Source organism: Ovis aries, chromosome 24 (genome assembly GCF_016772045.2).
Source record: "Ovis aries strain OAR_USU_Benz2616 breed Rambouillet chromosome 24, ARS-UI_Ramb_v3.0, whole genome shotgun sequence".
NCBI classification, from domain to species: Eukaryota; Metazoa; Chordata; class Mammalia; order Artiodactyla; family Bovidae; genus Ovis; species Ovis aries.
In genome coordinates, this window is record NC_056077.1 from 2,016,592 (window position 1) to 2,039,483 (window position 22,892).

Here is a 22,892-nt window from a genome sequence, read left to right on the forward strand (position 1 = left end):
AGTCTGGCTCTCGTTAGAGCCGCCCGCTCCACCTGCAGCACCCACCCACAACCTCAGCAACCACTTCTCAGGGCTCCAAACTCCAGCTTTAAACCCTGGTGGCCCCTCTGTCTCCCTGCCCCAGCACCAGCATTGGCTAGGCATTGGCTGTACTCCCCCTGGGAATGCCTTTCCCTTAGTCCCTACACACACACACACAGAGACACACACACACACACACACACACACACCTGTTTGGAGACTTTCCAGGAAGAATTCGCCAAGAACAGCAGGACGCTGAACACGCTGCGGGTGGGGGAGTGATGTCCAGGGACAACTGTCTGCTCAGTGTTTGGCAGCTGATCCCCTATCTCCACCCACCACCTGGCTCCCAGGTGAGTTGTCATTGTTCAGTCACTAAGTTGTGTCCGATTCTCTGTGACCCATGGACTGCAGCACACCAGGCTTCCCTGTCCTTCACTCTCTCCTGGAGTTTGCTCAAACTCATATCCATCGAGTCGGTGATGTCATCCAGCCATCTCATCCTCTGTCATCTCCTTCTCCTCTTGCCCTCAATCTTGCCCAGCATCAAGGACTTTTCCAATGAGTCAGCTCTTCACATCCTAGGTGGCCAAAGTATTGAAACTTCAGCTTCAGCATCAGTCCTTCCAATGAATATTCAGGGTGGATAGTTATTCCCTTCTCCAGGAAATCTTGCCAAACCAGGGATTGAACTTGGGTCTCCTGCATTTTAGGCGGATTCTTTACCATCTGAGCCATCAGGGAAGCCCTCTCAGGTGAGGGGTGGGTGCAGATCAGGGGACATCCAGGATGGCAGCCTTGGGATGTTTGTTCACCAGTGTATCCCCAGCACCCCATGGAGCCTGCTACCCGACAGGCACTCAATAAAGACCAGCCAGTGGAAGGATGGGAGTGGAGGGAGGGGCTGAGGAAGGATTTCTAGAGATGACGGTGAGGCAAGTGGCAGGACAGCATCCCAGTAGGCCAGGGGAAGGCAGCCTCAGAGAGCACAGTGATGGGAGCCAGTGGGGAGGTGGAGGACGTGCAGAGCCAAGGCCGTCCCAGGAGGTGGGTCCCAGCCTCCTCCTCCTCTAGAGCTTGCCCTCAGGCTCCTGCCAGCCCAGACCTCTGGTCCCTAAAGTGGAAAACTCCATCCTGACTCTGAAGGAAGAGGTTCACTGAAACACAGTTCCTGTACCATGCAATTCGGCCATCTAATTCGGCCACCATTCTCAAATTCAACAGTTTTCAGCAAATTCAGTGTTGTACAACCATCACCACAATGAATTCCAGAACATATTCATCACTCCAGAAAGAAATCCCATACCTGTTAGAAGCTCAGTTCAGTTCAGTCACTCAGTCGTGTCTGACTCTTTGCGACCCCATGGACTGCGGCACGCCAGGCTTCCGTGTCCATCACCAGCTCCCAGAGCTTGCTCAGACTCACGTCCATCGAGTCGGTGATGCCATCCAACCATCTCATCCTCTGTCATCCCCTTCTCCTGCCTTCAATCTTTCCCAACATCAGGGTCTTTTCCAGTGAGTCAGTTCTTCACATCAGGTGGCCAAAGTATTGGAGTTTCAGCTTCAGCATCAGTCCCTGCAATGAATATTCAGAACTGATTTCCTTTAGGATGAACTGGTTGACTCTCCTTGTAATCCAAGTTACTCCCAAGAGTCTTCTCCAACACCACAGTTTAAAAGCACCAGTTCTCCACTCACTCAGCCCCTGGCCACCACTATCTACTTTTTGTCTCTGAATCTGCCTCTTCTCCACGTATCATATACGTGGGATCATACATTATATGACCTTTTGCAGCTGGCTTCTTTCACTCAGCATAGTGCATTCAAGGGTCGTTTATACTGTGGTGTGAGTGCCAGTGCTTTGCTCTTTTTGTGTCTGCATAATACTCCTCTCTGTGGCTGGTCCACGTTGGTGAACACTTGCGCTTTTTCCCACCTTTTAGTTACTGAGAATCATGCTGCTGTGAACGTTCATTTACAAAATCTCACATGAGCATAAGTTTTGTTTATGCTGGGTGTATACCTCGGAGTGAAATTGCCTGGTCAAATGGTAACTATGTTTATCCCTTTATGAAGAGTCCTCTTTCATTTTTTTTTTTTTAACTACATGAAGCTTGTGGGGTCTTAGTTCCCCCACCAGGGATTGAACCAAGGAGCTGGCAGTGGAAGTGCCGGGTCCTAACCACTGGACCACCAGGGAACTCCCTGAAGAGTCCTTTTGAAGGTTAAATATGGAAGTTTCAGCATCTACGTCTCTGTACTCAACCTCAGGGCTGCTGCTTTCCCTCCTCCCCAGAATGTCTGAGTGGCCCCTCCACCCTGCCTTGCCATCAGAGTCCAGCCCCAGCTCCCCACTGGCTGTGTGACCTAGGGAGGGTGGATCAGCCCCTTTAAGCCCCATGGTGAAAAGTCACTTTGGGGCCCCAGAAGAGTAGGCCATGGGGACTCAGGGTGAGTGGCTGTCCCTGTGCCCTGAGAGAGTGGCTTAACTGCTGCCCTGTCTGGTCACACTTCCTGTCCAGAAAGAAACAGAGGTCAACCAGGCCTTTCTGTCCAGTCTGATCTCTCCTTTGAGGGCTCCACATGGCCCAATTTCAATTCCTGTTTCACCTCATCTGGGTGCCCTGCCCAGGCAGGGGCCAGGCAAGAGTCCATCTGCTTACCCTGCCTGGCCAGCCATCAGACATGCAGAGGAGTTGGATCTAATATGGCAGAAGGGCCTGAGCAGGGAGAGTGTGGAAGAGGAGGTGGACTGAGCTGGGTCAAGTACACAGCATCCCTGGGGGAGGGCCAGAGCAGGTCACCCCAGGGAGGGAGTCCCAGGAGCAAGGTCGTGGTGGATGGACAGTCCAGCCTGGCCTCAGAGGTCTATGAGCCAGCTATCCCAGCTGTGTCTGCGTCTCCTTCGCAGACGGTAATGATTTCCCTGCGGGCGATTTTGATCCCCATCTACCTCCTCCACCTACCCATGCACTCTGCAAGGCCAGGGATGGAGTCAGTCTTGATCCCTTCTGTGGCTCCATGCCTAAGCGTGGTGAGCGCTCACGACCCTTTGTTGAGTGGCTGAGTGACTGACTGCATGTGTGTCTGAGACAGTCTAGGTGTGGATCCCCCTCCCCCATGCTCCTCTCCTTCCCAGGCTGTCCCCTCCCCAGCCCAGGCCCCCAGAGGCAGCATCGCAGGGCGTGCAGCTCTGCTCTGGAAAATGATTAATAACACCGTTCAGCCCCTCCCTCCATGGGGCACAGCTGGGGGATATTTCACACATGCGGGGCTTCCAGAAACTTCCTCCCTGAGAACCACACCCTCACCCCCCAGACCCACAGCCCTCTGGGATTCCTCAGTCTGCGAGGGGAGCCGAGGGGAGGGGGCTGAGGCCGAGGGTGGGCCCAGCTGTCCTTGATTTGTGTGGGGTTTTTCCACTTCAGATGCTGGGTCTGCCCGAGCACATAGAGGATGCGGTTTCCTTCCCGGGGAGGCGCCCCTGAGCGATGTCTCCCCACTTACCGCACCCACCCCCAGAGCCCAGCTCAGTCTGGTAGGGAGTGAGGGCCAGGAGGCCATGGGGAGGGGGCCACGCAGCACAGAGCCGGCAGCAAGGCTTCTCGGCGATGACGGCAGGCTCAGGCCCAGCTCTGCTCCTCCCAGCGTGTGACCTGGGCAGGTAGCCAGCCTCTCTGAACTTCACTCTCCTACTTTATGAGGCGGAGATGACACCAGCCCCCACCTCTCTGGGTGCCTGGCTTTCAAGTTCTTCATGATGCGGAGGCAGTGGGCATGTGACAGTGACTCTGGAGCAAGAAGGGGAGCCCTGAAGGTGCTCCCACCCTGGGAGCCCTGAGTACCTCTTAATTTGTCCTCCTGGGGACCAGGCCGGAGAGGAAGGGCCTCCCTAGTCCCAGGGTGTCCCAGGTGGCACTAGTGGTAAAGAGTCGTGTTCCATCCCTGGTCGGGAATACGCCCTGGAGTAGAAAATGGCAACCCACTCCAGTATTCTTGCCTGGAGAATCCCATGGACAGAGGAGCCTGGTGGGATGCAGTCCATGGGGTCACAGAGTCGGACACGACCGAAGCGACACAGCAGCAGCAGCAGGATCTTGTTCCCAGAGACCAGCTAAACGTGAGGACACAGAAGGACAGAAATGGTTGCAGGGCAGACAGGATTCCTAGGAGTGTCCGCACTTATGCACCGAGCCTGCCTGGGGCCCCGGGGTTTGCCAGGAGGAGCCAGACCCGACTCCCGAGCCGGGATGGCCCCAGCTTGCCTCCAGCCACCCTCACCCCTCTCCCCTTTTCCTGGTGGGCACGGCGGAAAGAGGCCCTGCTTCCCCAGGAGAGGGCGGGGCTCCAAGCCCAGGACGCATAAGTGGGCCCTGCAAACTGCTTCCCGCCCACCAGCCTGGCCCATCCGTTTATAACAGTCCTCATAGGCTGGGAGTCCCAGCCTTACAAAGGAGAGGGCTGGTAACAGCCTTTAGACCCCAGGTGAGTCTAAAGAGAGGAGAAAGGGGCGCCCACAGAAACAGGACTCCCTCTGTCCCCCTCACCTTCTCCAGCTTCGCAGCCGCATGCCTGGCCTCTCGGAGCCTTGAGGAAGCCTAGGAGTCATCCAAGAACCCCCACGTTAGGCTGCTGGGGCTCTGTGGCCAGGTCTGTCTGTGCCCTGAAGGGGGCCCCCATGGGCTGAACACATTCCATCAAGAGCTGGGGGGCTAGTGCAGTCTCAGGAAGCCCATGCTCTGCAAGGGCCAGGACCATGCTCACGTGCACACGGACAAGAGAGGCTTCAGAGGCCTGCGCACTGGCCCCTGCCACCATCCCCTGCCCTGTGTGGAGAGCCCCAAGTTTGAACCTCCCTGCACACCAGTGACCTACTCACAGCCAGCAAGGCCAGGGAACAGCCCCCCACGGAGGCCCAAGCCCCTCACACCCATTCCCCTGCGCTTCCAGGGGAAACACCCCATGCCCACAGTTGGCCAGACAGACGGGCAGACGGGCATTCAGCCAGGCTTGTTCAACTGGGGCTTGGGAAGACCCAGAGCCCAGAGGCCCAGGGCCTAGCATCTTGGACACATGCCTTGCACTCTGCTCTGCTCCCCTCCAGACCCTTTGCTAAGTGACAAACTCCCTGCTTGGACAACAGAAACTTCAAGCCTGACGGCCACACCCTCCTCAGAGAACAGTGACTCCACCCTTGTCCCCATACAGTCAGCACTGTCCTTCCTCTGGCACTGGCTTCCCTGTCCTGCAACTTCCAGGTGCACCCCAGAGGTTCCGGCCTCAGAGACAAAGCACAAACGTCCCACACCGCCCGAGACTAAGGGACCAGAAAGCCACCAGCAGCGGGCAGATGGCACCTCGGGGAGCAGAGCCCACAGGCCCTTCTCGTCTCTGCTCCAGCCTCTAGCAGTGCAGCTGCCAAGCCCTTTGAAGCCGACAGGAGCTTGTAAACCTCCTGACTGGAGATGAAACATGATAAGACATGAAGCCAGAGGCTGAAACACAGATAATCTCCACGGTTTTACAAGGAGCAAGTCACACCTAGACACAGGTGCTGGGGGAGCTGAGGGGCTGGGGCGGAAGGAGATTATCGGCAGGTAACCCTTCCCCGGCAGCTCCCCCCTCTTGTCTGCTGCCAGAACCTCACTAACCATCTTCCCTGCGCATCTTACCCCTAAGCTCTTCTAGCAGAGTCCAGGGCCAGGGGTAGGGTGGCAAGTGGTCCTGGGGTTCCTGCCTGCCCCAGGCCATGGATACACTCACACAGATGTGTGGTTCACTCATCCTGAGACTATGTGGCCCCCGCAGAGGGAGCAAGCAGGGGCAGTGTGGTTTGATGCACATTCATCTGGGGCTGCCACAGGCAGCCCCCTTTCAGGGCTCACGCTTTGGGGTAGGGAAAGAGATTGTTGTTGTCCAGTTGCTCAGTTGTGTCCGACTCTTTGTGAGCCCATAGACTGCAACACGCCAGGCCTCATTGTCCTTCACGATCTCCCAGAGTTTGCTCAAGATTCATGTCCATTGAGTAGGTGATGCCATCCAATAGTCTCGTCCTCTGTCACCCCCTTCTCCTCCTGGCCTCAATCTTTCCAAGCTGAAGCTCCAATACTTTAGCCACCTGAGGCAAACAGCATCACTGGGAAAGACCCTGATGCTGGGAAAGATCGAGGGAATGAGATTCCACCATTCTAGAGTGGAATCTGCCTGGTCTAGAGGCCCAGGCACAGGGGGTTTGGGTGCAGATGATGTGCGTAATAAAAACAACACAGTTACAATAAATAAATAACTCTGCTACCACTTATGGAGTCAGGGATCAAGGATCAAGCCCCAGAGGCGGTTCTGAGGAGCCTTGGCAGGCAGAGCATGAGGGAACCACTGAGGGAAGTTACCTGGTCTGATGATTATTTTTCAAAGACCACACTGGTGGGGACAGCTGGGAGCTGTCTGTAGAGACAGAGGTGGGAGGTGGAACCTCAGGAATTGGTGCCCCCTCGAATGGTAAAGAATCCTCCTGCAGTGCAGGAGACCTTGGTCTGATCCCTGTCTTGGGAAGATGCCCTGGAGGAGGGCCTGGAAATGCACTCCAGTATTCTTGCCTGGAGAATCTCCATGGACAGAGGAGCCTGATGGCCTACAGACCACAGAGTCACAGAGTCAGACACTGAGCGACTAACCACACAGCGTGGGCCAGCAGGTACGATGAAGGTGTGGAAAGGCCACAGAGAGGAGACTGGGGACATCAGAGCAGGTGGGTCCCACCCAAACACCCTGGAGAAGGGTCTGGGGCTTGGCTGGGGCTGGGAGGGATCAGTCACCATCTTCCCAGCCCCCAACTCTGTCTGCTTCTGCGGACTCCAGAAGGGGGCACACTGGGCCTCCACCGCTCTCCACTGCTCTCCCCACACCAGAGCATAACCCCTGCCTCCTGCTCTGAAAGCAAGGAGTCTTAACCACTGGGCTGCCAAGGAAGTCTCAACCAGAAACTTTTTACTTCTTACTATTTATTTATTTCCCTGCACCAAGTCTTAGTTGCCGGCATGTGGGCTCTTTGATCTTGGCTGTGGCATGCGGGTTCTTTAGCTGCAGCACGTGGGATCTAGTTCCCTGATCAGGGATCTAACCTGGGTCCCCTCCATTGGAAGTGCGGGGTTTCAGCCACTGGACCCCAAGCAGTAAATGCCTTGAAGCCCACCAAAGGCGCCTCCGCCGCACCCTCGGACGCCAGGAGTCCTCTGCCCGTGGTGGAGGTTGTGGCACACTGGCTTGTTGAGCCGGCGCGTCTTGGAACCGGGACGATGGGGGAGCTGACTCCTGGGTGCGGCGGGGAAGCGCGGCGCGGGCGGGAGCCGGGCGCGGGGACCCGCCCAGCCGTCGAAGCTGCTGCCGCAGCGCCCCCGGCGGCGCCGCGGGGAAGTGCCGCGCCGCTCAGACCTGCTCAGGCGCTCCTGGGGCCTGAGCGGCCTCTGCCGGTCCGCACTGCGCACGGTCGCTGGGCCCAATCCCAGAGGGGACGTTGAAGACCGATTGACTCGGAAGGGGATCATAGCGCCAGCACCCCCGAGCAGGGCCTGGGATGGGGTGGGGGCACGTGGCTGGCTTGGTGGTGACCTTCACGGACCTCTGCACCTTCCACGTGCGGCCCCTGCCCACATGCATGCCGGGTGTCAGGAGGTCCTGAGACCTACTAACAGGACCCGAGTAGCACCCTCACCAGGGTCATGGCTCTCCTTGGCACTGGACTTGTCACTCAGAAGAAATGAAAGCCTTGGATGAGCGAAAGCCCCAGGCATCATCAATTCAGTCATCTGCTCTGTGTTCACTGAGCCGTCTCCAGGCTTCCCAGGTGGCGCTAGTGGTAAAGAACCGGCCAATGCAGGAGATAAAAGAGACGCAAGTTCAATCGCTGGGTCAGGAAGATCCCCTGGGGGAGGGCATGGCAACCCACTCCAGTATTCTTGCCTGGAGAATCCCATGGACAGAGGAGCCTGGTGGGCTACAGTCCTGGGGTTGCATAGTGTTAGACACGGCTGAAGCGACTGCATCCACTCACAACTCCAGGCTGGGGATCAGCAGAGTCCCACTGGTCCCCTGCCCGAGGTGCCCTGCCCTACCAATGCCCAGGCCTGCTGGCTGGGTTTGGCAGAGCACCCGGAGCTGTCTGCCCCTGAATGCAACCCTTGGCTCAAAAGGCTGTGTCCCAAGGCCTCCACCTGGCAAAGAAGCAGGAACGGGTAGGGGGCAAAGGGGGATGGGCTCTCAAAAAGCCTTTTGTTTTTCAAGAAGGAACTGCAGCTGCAGGCCAGAGGTTATGATGCAATCCTACAGGGGGCTGGGGTGGATTTGTGATTCCACCCAGCCCTTGGTAGAAACACTGTCAGGGGCCATCCACTTCCAGGTTCGAAGTATGAGGGGACCTTGGGGTCCTGGTGCTCACCCTCCTCACTCCCCTCCTCCCAGAACACTGCTTGCCAGCCCCCAGTTACCACCCTGGACAAATGAGCATGGGGCCCCTGGGGTGCAGGCATCAAGCACTGCCAGTCACAGCTCCCCTATAAGTCTCACCATCCCCAGGCCCAGCCCTCCAGCCCACTGTGCTATAGCTCTGAGCCCAAAGGGCAGCCACAGGGGCGTGGCTTGGACACATGGGCCCAGCTTGCCCCAGGAGGCCAGCTTGCTCTTGGGCCAAGTTCAAGCTCAGGGGTCACCCTAGCCAGGATGCAGAGCCAGGGGTGCTGGGAGAAGTGAGCAAAGTCCAAGGTCCTTCCTGGCCCTGGAGCCCAGAGGTTCCTGCTGACCACTCAGCTGGCTCTGATTCATTCAAAGGGTTCTGGGCATGCAAACTGGCTGAAGGGCTTCCCAGGTGGGCTCAGTGGGTAAAGAATCTGCCTGGCAATGCAGGAGACAGAGACGTGGGTTTGATCCCTGGGTCGGGAAGATCCCCTGGAGGAGAAAATGGCAACCCACTCCAGTATTCTTGCCTGTAGAATCCCGTGGGCAGAGGAGCCTGTTGGGCTATAGTCCATAGGGTCACAAAGAGTCAGACATGACTGAGTGACCTGGCACAAACTGGTTCAAGCCTGTGAATTGACAGAGGAGTCTAGTGTCTGTCTTTATGATTCAAGTTAGACTTCTGCTCATACAGGGCACCCCGGGTGGCACTAGTGGTAAAGAACCCACCTGCTAAAGTAAGACATATGAGATGCAGGTTCAAGCCCTGGGTCAGGAAGATCCCCTGGAGGAGGAAATGGCAAGGAGGAAATCATCTTTATGATTCAAGTTAGATCTCTGCTCATACAGATCAATCAAGATCAGACTTCCAATCTACTTCACTTTGAGAAGCACCCTGCCCAACTGGCCGACTCTGTAATTCTGTGCGAGTCAGATTATTCTGACAGCTGCTTTGACTCTGTTGACTGGCACGGTGAGCCACCATTGGCCCTGCTGCCCTGGGATCCAGTGACTCCCATGCATTCCAGGCTTCCAGTTCAATGACAGCAGCTATCCTGTAATTACTGATGTTGTTAACAAAGACAGCAAGCCTGGGTTCCATTTGTTTACTGGTCTCCTGATTACTCTAGAGAGGATTCAAGGTGGAAGGGGCTTCACCCTACCCCTCCTCCCCGCCGATGGCAGGCGCCTCAGAGCACATGCAGTGAGGTTTGTTCACTGTCTACCGGGAGGGGTTGATGGGAGGCTGTGAGCTCAGGGTCCCCAGCCTCACACTGTCAAGGTGATGAAGCAATAGCTGCTTTCCTAAGCCCGAGTGAGGCAAGCTGCATCTGCACAGATGATGCAACCGGTTCGGGATTTCTCCTCCTGTAACCGAGGTCAAAGTCCATCCCCTCTGCCTGCTCCCCCAGCGGGTCACAGGTCATCACCACTCTGGCCGCCTGCAAGGGTTTAGCCAGAGAGAATCATAGAGTGACCGGGCTGGGGCAGCTGGCAGGGCCACCCCTGTCTGCATCCTATCTCCTGGCACAGCCTGGAGAAGGTAGGCAAGAGCTTTGGTGAGGGCGGAGCCATCTCAGGGCTGGGCCCCATGGGTTGAGTCCAGAGAGGCAGCGAGGGGGCAGTGGGCTGACAGGAAAGGAAGGTGGGGCTTGCAGCATCATCCAAAGATAGACCAGGCCTGGAGTCCACACCCCGAGACCCCGTGTGAGCCAACAGCAGGGCCCGTCCTGGCAGCCGAGTATGAGCCTTCTTCTCTTCCCAGCAAGAGCCTGTTCAGAGCCAAGGGCTCGGGAGTCTTCCTGAGGTTTCAGCTACCCCTTCTCCCAACCCAGACACCCCTGCTCTGAATGTCTGCAGCTCCACAACTGAGGTGGGTGGCATCAGACGGTGTCCACCTGATCTGGGTATGGGCAGCCTGCCTACTGTCCCTGGGAGGCGGAGGTTTCTTCGCCTAAAAGAAATGAGAGAGAAAAACAAGTCGCTGTTAACAGGTCTGACACTACTCCCTGGGCCATCCCAGTGTCTCCAGCCTGCAGCTCAGGGAGGCCAGGAGGACCCAGACCCCTAGCCTGGGGGCATCTGTGTGCCCGGTTCATCCGCTGAGACTGCGGGATAACCCAGAGTCTATCCTTCCTCTACACATCCTGGAGGACGAATAACTACAGAAAGACAAGGTATTATCAAACCTTCATCACATGCCGGCCCTTACGGACACCTTCATTTAACCACCACAGTGAGGGAACAAGCAGGTGCTATTAGCAACCCCATTTTACAGAGAATAAAACTGAGACTAGGAGGACTTCCCTGGTGGTCCAGAGGTTAAGACCCTGTGCTCCCGCTGCAGGGGACCAGGGCTCGATCCCTGATTGGGGAACTGGAATCCACATGCTACAAGTAACAGCTTGTATGTCGCAACTGGGACCCAGAGCAGCCAAAGAAATAAATATTTAAAAAACAAAAACTGAGTTAGGGGCTGGCCACAGTCCTGTGGGCAGCAAACGAGGAGAGGCACTTGAGCTACAAAGAGTGCAGAGAAGTTCAGAGGGCGGCCGGGGAGGCAGAGAGCAGAGGGCCAGAGAGGAGGCTGGGCTCAGATAGTGTTAGTTGCTCAGTTGTGTCCGACTGTGACCCCATGGACTGTAGCCCACCAGGCTCTTCTGTCCATAGGATTCCCCAGGCAAGAGTACTGGAGTGGGTTGCCATTTCCTTCTCCAGACTAACCCAGGGATCAAATCCAGGTCTCCTGCATTGCAGGAGGATTCTTTACTGTCTGAGCCACCAGGGAGCTCAGATAAAATGCACACAAATGAAAAATGGCCCCTAAATGTCTACCAATGATGAGTAGTGCCAACACAAGGACACATTTGCTAGCTCCTACTGCATGCCAGGACCCAGCGCACTTTAGGGCAGCCAGTCTCAACAGGCCTGTGAAGAAGACTCTGCTATCACGCCCACTACATAAAAGAGGAGGCGGCTCAGACAAGCCGACAAGCAAGCCTGCAGCCACACAGCCCTGGTTCTCAGCCTCTGTGCTGCCTTACATGTGATCAACCAGCGTGGGAGGCAGGACAGCTGTCTTTTGTCCCTGCCCCGCAGCCACCCTCCAGTGGCCCTGGGCAGAACCTAGGCAGTGTGCTTTGGTGCCCCCACCCTCTGTCACCATAAATGAACAAGTACAGGGTACCCTTGGCCCTCTAAAGTGTACACAGGCCTGTGCCCAGGTGCCAGGAAGCAAGCGCACCTTTAGGGATGAACTTCAAGGAGCTGCTGAAAATTCAGAAGCGGGACTGTCCGCGCTTGGGGCCATCGTTCAGGAACTCATGGCCCAGCCCGTTGCCACACCTGCCACAGGATACCTGGGGAGACAAGGCAGCCATAAAAACAGCTACAGCCATGGCCCCCACACCCCCATTCCCAAGGTAACTGCTGTAGGCCTCATCTCACAGCCTCCCTGGAAAGCCATCATTTCCCTGTCCTCACCAAGCCCCGAGGGTCTCCCAATAGTTTGGGGTGGCAGCTCCCCAGGCTGAGGCCAGAGGCTAGGCCCCTGCCACTGAGGGGGAGCAACAGGAAGCAGGGGCCGGTTCCGGGTCCTCCCGGCCAACACCCCTCCCCTGCCTCCCTGCTGCTACCACCCACCTTTATGGCTCCAGGCCGATTGTGCTCTGGCCGCTTGGCCACACTGTCAGCATGGATGGTCTCGGTGAACGTCGGCCATGGGGACGAGTGCGCGTACTTGGAGCGGCTGGAGAAGAGCTCATAGCCACACTTGGCACACACGTAGATACCTGGGGTGGAAGGGAGGCAAGAGCAGAGATGCTGGCTCCAGCGCCTCAGGGGTGAGCTCCCAAATCCTGGGTGAGACCCCAGGAGAGGACAGCAGGGCCCGGGTTACTAGGTGGGCTGCACATCCTCCCCACGCACCCACCCACCACCCACAGGCCTGGAAATCGACTCTGTGGGGGAGACACGGCATGGAGTTCATGTTGAATGGTTCTGAGCCTGTGCCAGAGACCAGGAGAGTCACTTTTCACACTTATCTCACTGGCTCTTCTTAACAACCCTGTGACGCAAATGTTCCCATTTTACAGATGAGGAAGCTGAGGTACAGGCATACAAAACATTCAGCTACAGGGTGTGCAGTCAGGAAGGAACCCAGGCAGTCTGATGAGGACACAGCTCTGCCCCCCCAAACACATAAACAGGCCTCACCACCACTAGCCCACCTCCCTTCCCACACGGCTGACCCTCTGCCCAAAGAAGCCTTGAGCAGGATGCCCAGCCACCGGCCTGCTCTCCAAGCAGGAAAAGAAAGACCCCAATAAAAATACTTCCGGTCCAGACAGAGGGCCCAGGAAGACAGAGGGGCAGGGAGAAAAATGGGTTTTAAACTATCCCCAAAAGATCACCTTGAGGAGGGGAGGGGAAAGGTCGCAAAATTGATTTGCAGAACAGGAAACTGCTTGGGGGTCCCTCAAGGGGTACTGAGTCACCTTTTGCCCCCTGCCCGGCCTAGAGACAGTCTCCCTGGAGTCCATGACAACTCAGCATTTACCAGTAACTTGAGAAAGAAAAGAGGAACCAGGAGGTGCTGTGGAAGTGAGGTTTCTAGTGTGGCTGAGCAGCTGGAGGGCAACCCCAAGTCCCACAACCAGAGGGTCCTAATGTCGCAGCTGGCTCACAGAGACGCCAGGTGTCACAGCCCAGGCCCCTAGAGAGCTGACATCCAAGAAACCCCGCCCAGGGGTAGGTCGCAGCTCTAGTCTTGCCTGTGGACACATTTTTACCAAATTAGCCTATGACCAGGCAGCACAGCCCAGAATGTGATTCACCTGATCTCTCAAAGCCTGGGGCCAGGGCTGAGGGTGGGCCATGCCCCAACCAACCACTCACCCCCCACCTTTCACCCCTCCTAGCTGGCCCAGGCTGTCCAGTCAAACTTGACTGGCCATTGGGAGCCTGGCCTGGTTACCCAACCCTGGGCCCCCTGAGAAGGCGGGGGAGGCACCCAGGCAGTTACATTTGGATCCCAACAGGACATTCTGTGCTTTCCAGCTCACCCCGCAGGTCTGGGGAGCTGCGGAGGAGAAAGGGCTGGGGTCATAACCGGGCGATGCCCCAAGGAAAGGGAGCCAGTCACAGGAGCTGCTCCTGGACAGGACCTTCCAGCGCGTCCCTCTAAAGTCCCGATCCTGACTCGGATACCCCGAAAGGCGTCGCCACCCGCGCTTACCCTGACCGCACAGATTTCCCCGGAAAGGGCCACGCTCGCACTCAAGGCCTGCGCTCTCTCCAGTGTCTCCCTCTCCTGGGGAACCCCTTCTCTCCAGGCCCCCCAGACTCCTCCCTCCTCCATATAGCCTTTGCCCCGCATGCGCTCCTCCCCGCGCGGCCACACTCGTCCCGCGTTCCTGGGGCTCCACCGCCACCCGGAGGGCAGCGACGGCCCGGCCCGCTGTCCTCCCAGAAGTTACAGATCGTACCCGGCTCAAAGTGGTTCTGGAAAATCTCGCCCCCGAAGAAGCTGCAGAACGACATGGCGCCGGAGGGACGACCGCACGGCGACGCCTCCGACGGATCCGAGGACAGACTCAGGACCCGCCGCTTGTGCCCGCCCAGCGAGAACCAGTCCCTCTCTGATCCCCACCCGGCCCCGGCGCCCGGAGGCCCAGCTCCCCCAGGCAGCCAATCACGTCCGGGGATGCGAGACACCCTCGCAGGGCCCGCCTCCCACTGCCCCGCCCCTTTCCGTGGTCCAATCCCTCCCCGAGGCTAGCGCTTCGACTTCCGCCTCCGGGAGGGCCCTTCCGAGGAAACGCCCCCTCCATCTTCCAGCTGGCCCCGCCCACCAGCCAGGACCTTGGCTCTGAGGTTCCCGAGGCCCCGCCCCGAGCCGCAGGGCGCGCAGCCGACCGCGTCCGCCACCTGGCGGCGGCTGCAGAGAACCGGAAGACATGTCAGCTCTCTTCCCTTCCCGGCTCTAAGCCCTGGAGTACCGGCTGTTGACCAGCCTTTCCGTGCCCCCCAACTCTGAGACACCACGGAAGAACTGCCTCTGGCTTTTATTAGACTAGGGCACCAGCGGGGGTTGCGCCGCGCTTCTTCCAGGCCCCCTCCGTCCCATCCTGCCTATAAGTCTCCGGAGGTCTCCGGCTTTTCCTTCTCCAGATGCTTCTTCTGGGGACCCTGGGGGGCGAGGGACAGGAGGAGGGTTAAGTCACAGGGTCTCACCAGCCGCCTGGGTTCTCGGAGCCAGCCCCGCGCCCCCTCCCGCCGGTCCCTCCCCTGCTTCCTTTCCGGCAAGACCACGTGCCCAGGACTAGACCCCTGAAAGCCCCTTCTGTGGATGAGTGCAGGGGCATGCGGGCCCCAGATGCCCACCCTGGGGCAGATGGGATGTGGGGTCTGAGCCCCAGAGAGCAAGGCGGATGGGCTCACCATGAAGGCCCTCTTCTCTTGGGCTGTCTGGAAGCGGCCATGGCCAAACTTGGAGGTGGTGTCGATGAACTTCAGCTCGATGTTCTCCAGGGCCTGGCGGCTGTGGTGCACCAGGAGGGACTGGGGCCCGTGGGAGAGGGAAAACAACAAGGCGGGAGGTCCCCACTCAGCCCCTCCTGTCACCCCCAGTCCACACAGGAGGGTCTCACTCACCCACCTTCTGTTAGAACCCCTCCCTTTTTGCTTTCCCCACCCTGCCCTCCTGGAGCGGGCTGGAGGACTGGGCAGGCCAGCCCCCTGCCCCCAACCCACTCCACAGCCCATGGGGCTCCCACTCCCCGCTCACCACCTGGCACTGACCTTCCTCAATGTGATGACCCGCTTCTTGGTGCCCGCGATGCACCCCTTCAGCATGACGAAGTCGTTGTTGACTTCCCCGTAGTGTGGGAAGCCGCCCTGAGGGAACGTAGGTCCAGAAAAGAGGCTCTGGGTTTAGGGGCGGCTGAGAAAAGTAGGGGAACTGGCCTGGGGTGACACTCTAGACCACATCAGGACAGTCTCTGAGCCAGACCCTAAGTCTGTCCTGCTACTGTCTTATTTAAAACTCTGTATTTTACAGAGGGGGAAACTGAGGCTAGGGGTGGGCGGTGATGTCACTGCTCCCAGCCCCACAGCTGCCACATCCCGCAGCTGGGGTGTGAGCCCAGGCAGCCTGGCTCCAAGGGCAGAGTCGGAGCTGCTCGACCCCGAATGCTGGGACAGCAGCTGGAGGACATGCTGTCTGCAGCGGAGACGCTGAGGATGCAGGAAACGGCAGAGGTTTGGTCCAACCTGGCGGCGGCTTGCTGGTGCCTGAGTTCTTGGGGAGAGTGGTGCCCCCGAAGCCTGCCCCAGACACACACACCAGACCCCTCAGCCAATTCGGCCGCCCACTCTCACCAGCGGCGTGATGGATTTGTCGGTCACATCGTAGCTGGTGGAGGCATTGTTCTTAACCACCTTCCCGTCCTCCGTGTGCAGCCCCCGGCCAATACGGTAGATCTGCCAGGAGGACAGGGCATGTGGGGGACGGCAGGTGGCTTCTGGGGTCAGCAAGATGTCCACGCCCATGAGAACACGGGCTGAGACCCAGGCGCTGGAGGAGGCATTTCAGAGCCTCAGGAGCCAGGCAGGTGTCTGGGTCCCCGGGGTGTGGTCATGGACATCCCCCCACCAGACCTGCGTACACACCTTCTTGTTGAGCTCCGTGAGGTGATGGTAGCCCTTCTGCCCAGCCCGGGCAATGGAGCAGCCCACGCGCGCAGGGTGCCAGGCACCAATGCAGGCCACCTTGCGCAGCCCCTTATGGGTCTTCCGCGGCAGCTTCTTTGTATGCCAGCGGCTTGTGACGCCTGCAGGCGGGAGGGGCTGGTGGCTAAGAGGCCAGTTTGGTCTCCACCCCCTCCAGGCAGCCTTCCTGGAGCCACAACCCCAACGCGGCCCTACCTTTGACGCCCCTGCCCTTGGTGACAGCAATAACGTCGATGACCTCGTTCTGGCTGAACACGCTGTGGACGGGCACCTGCTTCTCCAGCCGGGCCTGTACCCAGGCCACCTTCTCAGCCACTGTGCCGCCGTTCAGTTGGACCTCCATGATGTGGGCCTTCTTCTGCCGGAAGGGCAGCAGCTTCATCTGGCAGATGCAACATGGCCGGTTGGTTCCCAGAAAGTCACACCGACCCCCCCACCTGTAGATATGGCACGGCCAGCTGGTGTCCCCTGGCAGGCCTCTATGCACGCGTTCATTCAGCAGATGACCCTGTGCTCTGGTGTGGCTGCATGCCCCATTCTGTGTGAGGGACTGGGGACACAGCTTGCCATGAGGCAGACAGGGTCCTGGCCCCCACAGAGCCACCAACCAACTGGGGAACAGAAGCCAAGAAAACTCTTGGAGAGGCTTATGTGTTGTGATGGAATAGAGGGTGGAGGAGACAGTCATCGCATGTGAGGGTGGTCAAGGAGGCCCTGTCTGAGGAGGTGACATCAGAAACAAGAAGGATCCACTAGGTGAAGATCAGAGAGCTTCTAGGGCAGAGGGAACCGCATATGCAAAGGCCCTGTGGCAGGGAAGATCCTGGTTTGGGGGAAGGGGGACAGAAACAGGGCCAGTGTGTCTGGATCATGGTGAACAAGGAGGAGGGTTCAGGATGGGGAGAGGTGAGCAGGCAGGTCTCACGGGGATTAGCTGGGGATTTATTCCAAGTGTGGGGGGTGATGTGGTCAGACACGTGCTTTTAAACCTCTCTGTGCCCCGTGAGGCACAGGCTGTGGGGACCTCCCCGGCGGAAGCAGGGTTGGGTTAGGTCACAGCATAGGGCTCAACCAGCACTAATGGACGACCTGCTGGAGGCGCAGCAGTGAGAGGAAGTTACAGCCCGTGAAGTTCACGTCCATGCACGGAGACAGGTTAACCAATGACACACATAACCGGGAACTGCAAGTGTGAGAGCAACTGAGGCAGGTGGGGAGGGCCACCGCCACGGGCATGGAAGGCTTCCGTGAATGTTCCAGAATAAGGCGGAAGCTGTTGGTTACCTGGACCCTACTTATAGATGGGGTTCACGCACATGTGCCCAGAGGGAGGCCCCAGCCCCCCACACTGCCGCAGGGCAGGAGACCCGGGGCCTCCGGGGCCTTGGTTGACGCTGGTGTGACCGGTGTCCCACAGCCTGCAGAGCGCACAGACGCCCATCACACCAGCCCCAGGCTGCCAGCGGCCTGCGCGACCGGTCAGCCAGCACCCTGGGCCTGTGCCCAGGGCTCATGGTATTTTTAGGCTGACATTTGTCAGGGCTCCCGGAAGCCCAGTTGGGGGAGGGGAGGCCTGGGGGCTGGACTGACTAGCCAGTGTGGACCAGAGGGTGGGGGCTGACCTGGGTGTGGACAATGACCCGGATGACCTTGCAGTACTTCTTCATGGCGGCAAAGTCCTTCTGCAGCTGCTTCTTGCCATCGGCATCGCGCCACCTCTTACAGGCCTTGGTGAAAGCTTTTTTCTTGCTCTTGTGCCTGAGCCATGCGCACAAGGTGCTCAGTGGGGCGAGGGTGGTGGCCTCCACTGCCCATAGCCCACCAAGCACAGGCTAGATGTCCGCCCTCTTCCCCTTTCCAGGGGAGGCACTGCTGGGCCCCTGGGGTCCCTGGGCTAGTTTCCGTCGCCCTCTTTAAGCACAGAGGTCCCACCCTCGAGGCCTCAGTTTCCTCCTCCGTAAAGTGGGTACCCTCCCTGCCTCCTGGAGCTGAGAGTAAGCAGCCATGCAGGAGCCCCGGGATGGGACGTGCCAGCCGGCCTGCGGCCACATGCCCACCTGGCCACAGCTGCTGAGCCCACTTCTAAAGTGAACAGCCGGGACTGGCCAGGCCCCAAGCCTCGTCATTCCTAACCCTCCACAGGACACTGGAAGATGGACATCAGTATCCCCATCCTACAGACGAAGGAACTGAGGTTCACAGAGATCAGAGCCCCTGGGCGAGGAGCAAGCTGATCACAGCTGCAACAGCAAACATAGGCCAGGTGGCGTTTGCCAGCCTCTCTCTGTGCTGAGCACTTGACACGCGCTGCTCATCTCATCCTCATGACGGCCCCACGACGCGGGGACCTGTCCTGTTCCCGTGTGATGGTGTCTGTGGTGTGTGTGTGTGTGTGTGTGTATGGCAGAGGGTGGGGTGAGGTCCATCAGCTTGCCTGTGGTCACACAGCCTGCTCTGACACTGGGGCCCAGGACCCTCACCTCCCGTGGAGACTACGGTGCCTCTACCTCCATATGGAAGGAGGGTCTGTGAGGGTCCTCAGGCAGGGAGGGGGCCTTCCCTTTCAAGACTTAATGCCAGGGAAGATTTGAGACCTAAAGATGCCTTTCTTTCTGATGAGCTTGTCAGTTGTCGTTTCCCTTTTCACCCTGGCTGCTAGGAAGCTCAGAACCAGCTCTGACATGCATCACCTCGAGGTGGAGAATGTTTGCTTTCTTTTTGTCTGCTAACAGCTTCCTCTCCAGCCCCTAGTCCTTGTCTTCTCCTGGAGTGAAGGCACCACACACACACCCCCTTCCCTGCCTTCTGCTCACTGTGACACCCCTCCCCGCACCCACCCACTCTGCAGGAATGATCCTCACCAGTCCTTGTAGAAGCGGCGGCGACACTCGTCACTGAGATGCTCTGCGAAGATGGTCTTGAAGCTCCGCAAGCCCCGTGGGGTGGCCACGTAGCCCACCACACCCACCACTACCAGGGGCGGCGTCTCCACAATTGTCACTGCCTCCACCTCCTCCCGCTTGGAAATTTCTGGGTGAAACCCAGAGACGGAGAAGACATGGAGGGGGGGCCTCCGTGTCCCATGGGGAGGAGAAGGGTAGAGGAGCCGACCACAGTCCCACCCGCCTGCGAGAGCATAGAGCACCACAGCCCCAGGGCTGCTACGGACAGAGGCCCTGTGCACAGGGCCCCAGGCCCCAAGCCCTCAGCCTCCCCACTCCCTGCCCTTCTCCGTGCTCTGCCCTGTGCCTGGAGTCACTGCCGGGCAAGACCCCACCATAGGTGTCCACACTAGCTCTGACTCGGATCTCAGGCAAGGCCTGACCTGCTCCTGCCTCGGTTTCCCCACCAGGCTGCCCAGGAGAGGGCCAGGAGAGCCACAGCATGGGCAGTTTCCCCCAGAGGGTTGGGCTGGCCTCCTACAGTGGAGTACAGACAGCTCTAGGAGAAACTTACGACTGGTCCAGACCCCCAGTTTTATAGATGGTGTTACTGAGGCTGATCCAAAGAAGTGTACGTTTAAACCATATATTAGAGGACTTCCCTGGCGGTCCAGGGGTTAGGACTCTGAACTTTCTTCAGTTCAATCCCTGGTCAGGGGGGCTTCCCAGGTAGCGCTAGTGGTCAAGAAGCTGTCTGCTAATGGAGGAGATGTAAGAGACGCGTTTCCTTGGGACAGGAAGATCCCCTGGAGGAGGGCATGGCAACCCCAGTATTCTTGCCTGGAGAATCCCATGGATGGGGGAGCCTGGCGGGCTACAGTCCATAAAGAGTTGGACACGACTGAAGCAACTAAGCATGCATAGGGAACTAAGATCCTACCAGCCTTGTGCTGAGGCAAAATATATATATACAACGGAAGAGATGAAGAGCAGATGAGGGTCACCAGGAGGTTGGGGCTAGCAGCTGTGGCTGTAAAAACGTCACCAGGACGGACTCTGGTGGGAATGAAGTGTCTCAGGGTGGTGGGTACGTGCATTTACATGTGACAGAACCGCACAGAACTACATGAACACACATCTTACTCAGGAGAATCCTGCATGTCACTCTCTGTGACATAGTACCATGGTTACAGGAGATGGTTCCATTGGGGAAACCTTCAGGGTACGTGGCATTCTTCTTAAAACCACACGTGAATCTACGATAATCTCAAGACCAAAGGTATACTGCCGCGCCTGCCCTGAATCCCAGCTCATAACTTCTCCATTGCCTCATCTGTGAACCAGGGGCGATGACAGATGGGTTCTGGGGGCGTGGCCAGCGGTCAGCGTCTGACCCTTTCTGGGGCTGTTTCCCCTCCGTGAGCCCAGCTGTGGCTCCTGGGATCAGAAGGGCCTCCAGATCTCCCGGAGGTCCGGGGTGCTCTGCCCGGCCCCCGCCCCCGGCAGGGCCCCTGGCAGCACTCACTGAGGCCAGGCCGGTGCACCTCCCGCAGAGTGTGCGTCATGCCCGCCTTGTAGCCCAGGAAGGCCGTGAGGTGCACGGGCTGGCTGGGGTCGTCACGAGGCCACGTCTTCACCTTGCCCCGGTGCCGGCGGCTCCTCTTGTGTGGCAGGAAGCCCAGGTGTCCATGCCGGGGGGCAGAGAACTTCCGGTGGGACTAGGGGCAGGAGGGGAGGTAGGTCAGAGCTGGGGTCTCCCCAGAAGGGGCAGCTAGACGGTCCCACAGTCCAGACCGGAAGTGAGCCGCAGACCCCAGGCTGCGCCCGGTGGTCCTCCAGGCCTGCATCGTCCACGAGAAAGGAGGGAGGCTTCGCCGAGGGCAGTGTCTTGGGGAAAAAGCCAGCTTCGGCCCCTGGCCCCCAAAGGCTCCCCGCCTCAGTGGTCCTGCCCTGCCGGGCCCAGCAGATCCTCACTGCGGCCAGGGCACAGAGGCAGGGGGCCACTGTCATCCGTCCCCCCACCTTGCCCGTCCCGGAGGCCTGAGCCCAGGCCTCCCACTGTCCCCCTACTCACTGACCCCTCCACAGGCCCAAGGACCTTCTCTGCTGGGAGAGACCCCACGAGCCCACCTGCCCCTCCCCAGGAGGCCTCTATCCACCCCCCGCCCCACCCCACAGCCCACTGACCATGGCGGCTTCAGGAAGGGAAGGGGCCTTCCCAGCAGGCGCTGGAGGTCGAGTGGCAGGGCCAGGATGCACAGTGGCCAGAGCCCAGATTTAGCCCCTGGCAGGGGAGCTCTGTCATTTCCCGTGGCGGGTGTGGGCTCTGGTGCCAAGAGCGGGCCTGGCCCGGGGCCGGGTGAAGGGGGGCAGCTGGGGCAGCCGGGGGGACACCTGGAGCCAGGGCTGGCACTCCTTCCCCAAGGGTCCTGTGATGGTCACACACCTTGTCTTCTGCCTCACGGGACCCTCCAGGACAGGAACAAGTTGGCCTGGTAGAGGGCTGAGGAGCCCAGGTTGAGGGGCTTTCCTCTGGCAGCTGCCGTTAAGACAGTCTTCGTCCAGTTTGTTGGCCTTGAAGCTGAGTGGATTCCTGGCCTGTCCTGAGGGCTGTGAGCCTGAGCTGGGCAAACTGGGGGGAGACGGCGAGGGCTGGATGAGTGCCCAGAGATCACCAGAGTGTGATTCAATGTCAAGGCTGCTGGACTCTAGTAGCTGTGAGCCAAGAACTCTTAGATACTTTTTTGAACTTACATTTTGAAGCTAAGTTTTGAATGAAAAGGAGATTGAAATCTCCTATTTTTTTTTTATTCAAAAAGTCTATGGCTATAAAGCCTTTTAACTTTAGAGCAAGAGATTTTTTCATATTTGTTGATTCGTTTGACTGCACTGGCTCTTAGTGGCTGTGTGTAGGATTGTCAGTCTTCATTGTGGCATGCAGAATCTTTAGTTGCAGCATGGGGAAACTAGTTACCCAAGCAGGGATCGAACCCGGCCCCCTGCATTGGGAGTACAGAGTCTTAGCCACTGGTCCACCAGGGAAGTCCCAGAATCAGATTTTTTATAGGCCTGAGAGATCTCTGCATGGTTTGTAGACTCTGCATCCCTGGGTGCTAAAATTCTGTGCTAATGAAATATTACAACTCTTCATTTTTGTCATTGTTTTTAAATGACAAAGCTACTTTTAATCCTTTGGGCTGGGATTTAAAAAAATCACTGGGCAGCGGTAACCCCCTCAGCCCAGAAGTGATCCGGGGAGAGGGACTCTCTGAAGGAAGAAAGCAGAGAAGGGACATGCTGCAGATTCAGGGCCAAGGGCACACACCCTTGTGCTGCGCCAGGGAGCACGTGCTAGGGGCTGCAGACACACAGGTCAAGGGTCAGAGGCTTGGACACAGAGCCATGAAGCTTCTTGGGTTCCCCCTTCTAGTTTGCCTTTTTCTTTCTGCTGCATGATCTCCAAGTCTGACTGTGGCAGGGTGGCAGCAGAAAGCCATCATCTGGGCTCTTTCCCTTAATGAAGTAGTGAACTCTGCTTTCTCTCATTCCTGTCATGGTGATGCCTCTGGCCCACCGCCGTTGGGTCCCCTGGTTCAGTCCGACATTGTAGTCCAGTGTTATGATTTGCTGACTCTGATAGTACTATGAGTTCATGATTTGAAGATCTGAGGATGCTGGGATTCTGGATTCTGTGTGTCCACGAAGTTAATGGCTTACCTCAGCCTGTGGGCAGGAAGTGACCAGCACCCATCCTCCCTGGTGCTAGCCAGTGGCTGTACCAGGTATGGAGATCACAGAGGGTAGCCA

The 22,892-nt window shown here is 58.2% G+C and overlaps 2 protein-coding genes across 6 annotated transcripts; both read right to left on the minus strand.

Annotated features, from left to right (window-relative positions):
* Positions 1–9,564: 9,564 nt before the first annotated feature.
* Positions 9,565–14,120, minus strand: MSRB1 (methionine sulfoxide reductase B1). 3 transcript variants are annotated; one of them, XM_004020710.5, is made up of 4 exons: positions 13,959–14,120; positions 12,115–12,263; positions 11,717–11,831; positions 9,565–10,426 (listed from the first exon to the last, which is right to left on the minus strand). In XM_004020710.5, exons 1-4 carry the CDS (start codon positions 14,011–14,013, stop codon positions 10,395–10,397), a joined length of 351 nt encoding a protein of 116 aa, XP_004020759.3. In that variant the 5' UTR covers positions 14,014–14,120; the 3' UTR covers positions 9,565–10,394. The 3 variants fall into 3 exon arrangements, with proteins under 3 accessions (XP_004020759.3, XP_042095891.1, XP_060262014.1); XM_042239957.1 differs by lacking the exon at positions 11,717–11,831; XM_060406031.1 differs by having other exon boundaries at positions 9,565–12,263.
* Positions 14,121–14,522: 402 nt separating this feature from the next.
* Positions 14,523–21,719, minus strand: RPL3L (ribosomal protein L3 like). Of its 3 annotated transcripts, none has more exons than XM_027961462.3 (10): positions 21,532–21,719; positions 20,611–20,803; positions 19,065–19,233; positions 17,826–17,961; positions 16,399–16,585; positions 16,144–16,304; positions 15,853–15,954; positions 15,274–15,415; positions 14,914–15,033; positions 14,523–14,661 (listed from the first exon to the last, which is right to left on the minus strand). In XM_027961462.3, the coding sequence occupies exons 2-10, from the start codon at positions 20,648–20,650 to the stop codon at positions 14,546–14,548; spliced, it is 1,173 nt and encodes a 390-aa protein (XP_027817263.1). In that variant the 5' UTR covers positions 20,651–20,803; positions 21,532–21,719; the 3' UTR covers positions 14,523–14,545. The 3 variants fall into 3 exon arrangements, with proteins under 3 accessions (XP_027817263.1, XP_011959349.2, XP_027817262.1); XM_012103959.4 differs by lacking the exon at positions 21,532–21,719 and adding an exon at positions 21,273–21,337 and having other exon boundaries at positions 15,274–15,369; XM_027961461.2 differs by lacking the exon at positions 21,532–21,719 and adding an exon at positions 21,273–21,337.
* Positions 21,720–22,892: the final 1,173 nt, after the last annotated feature.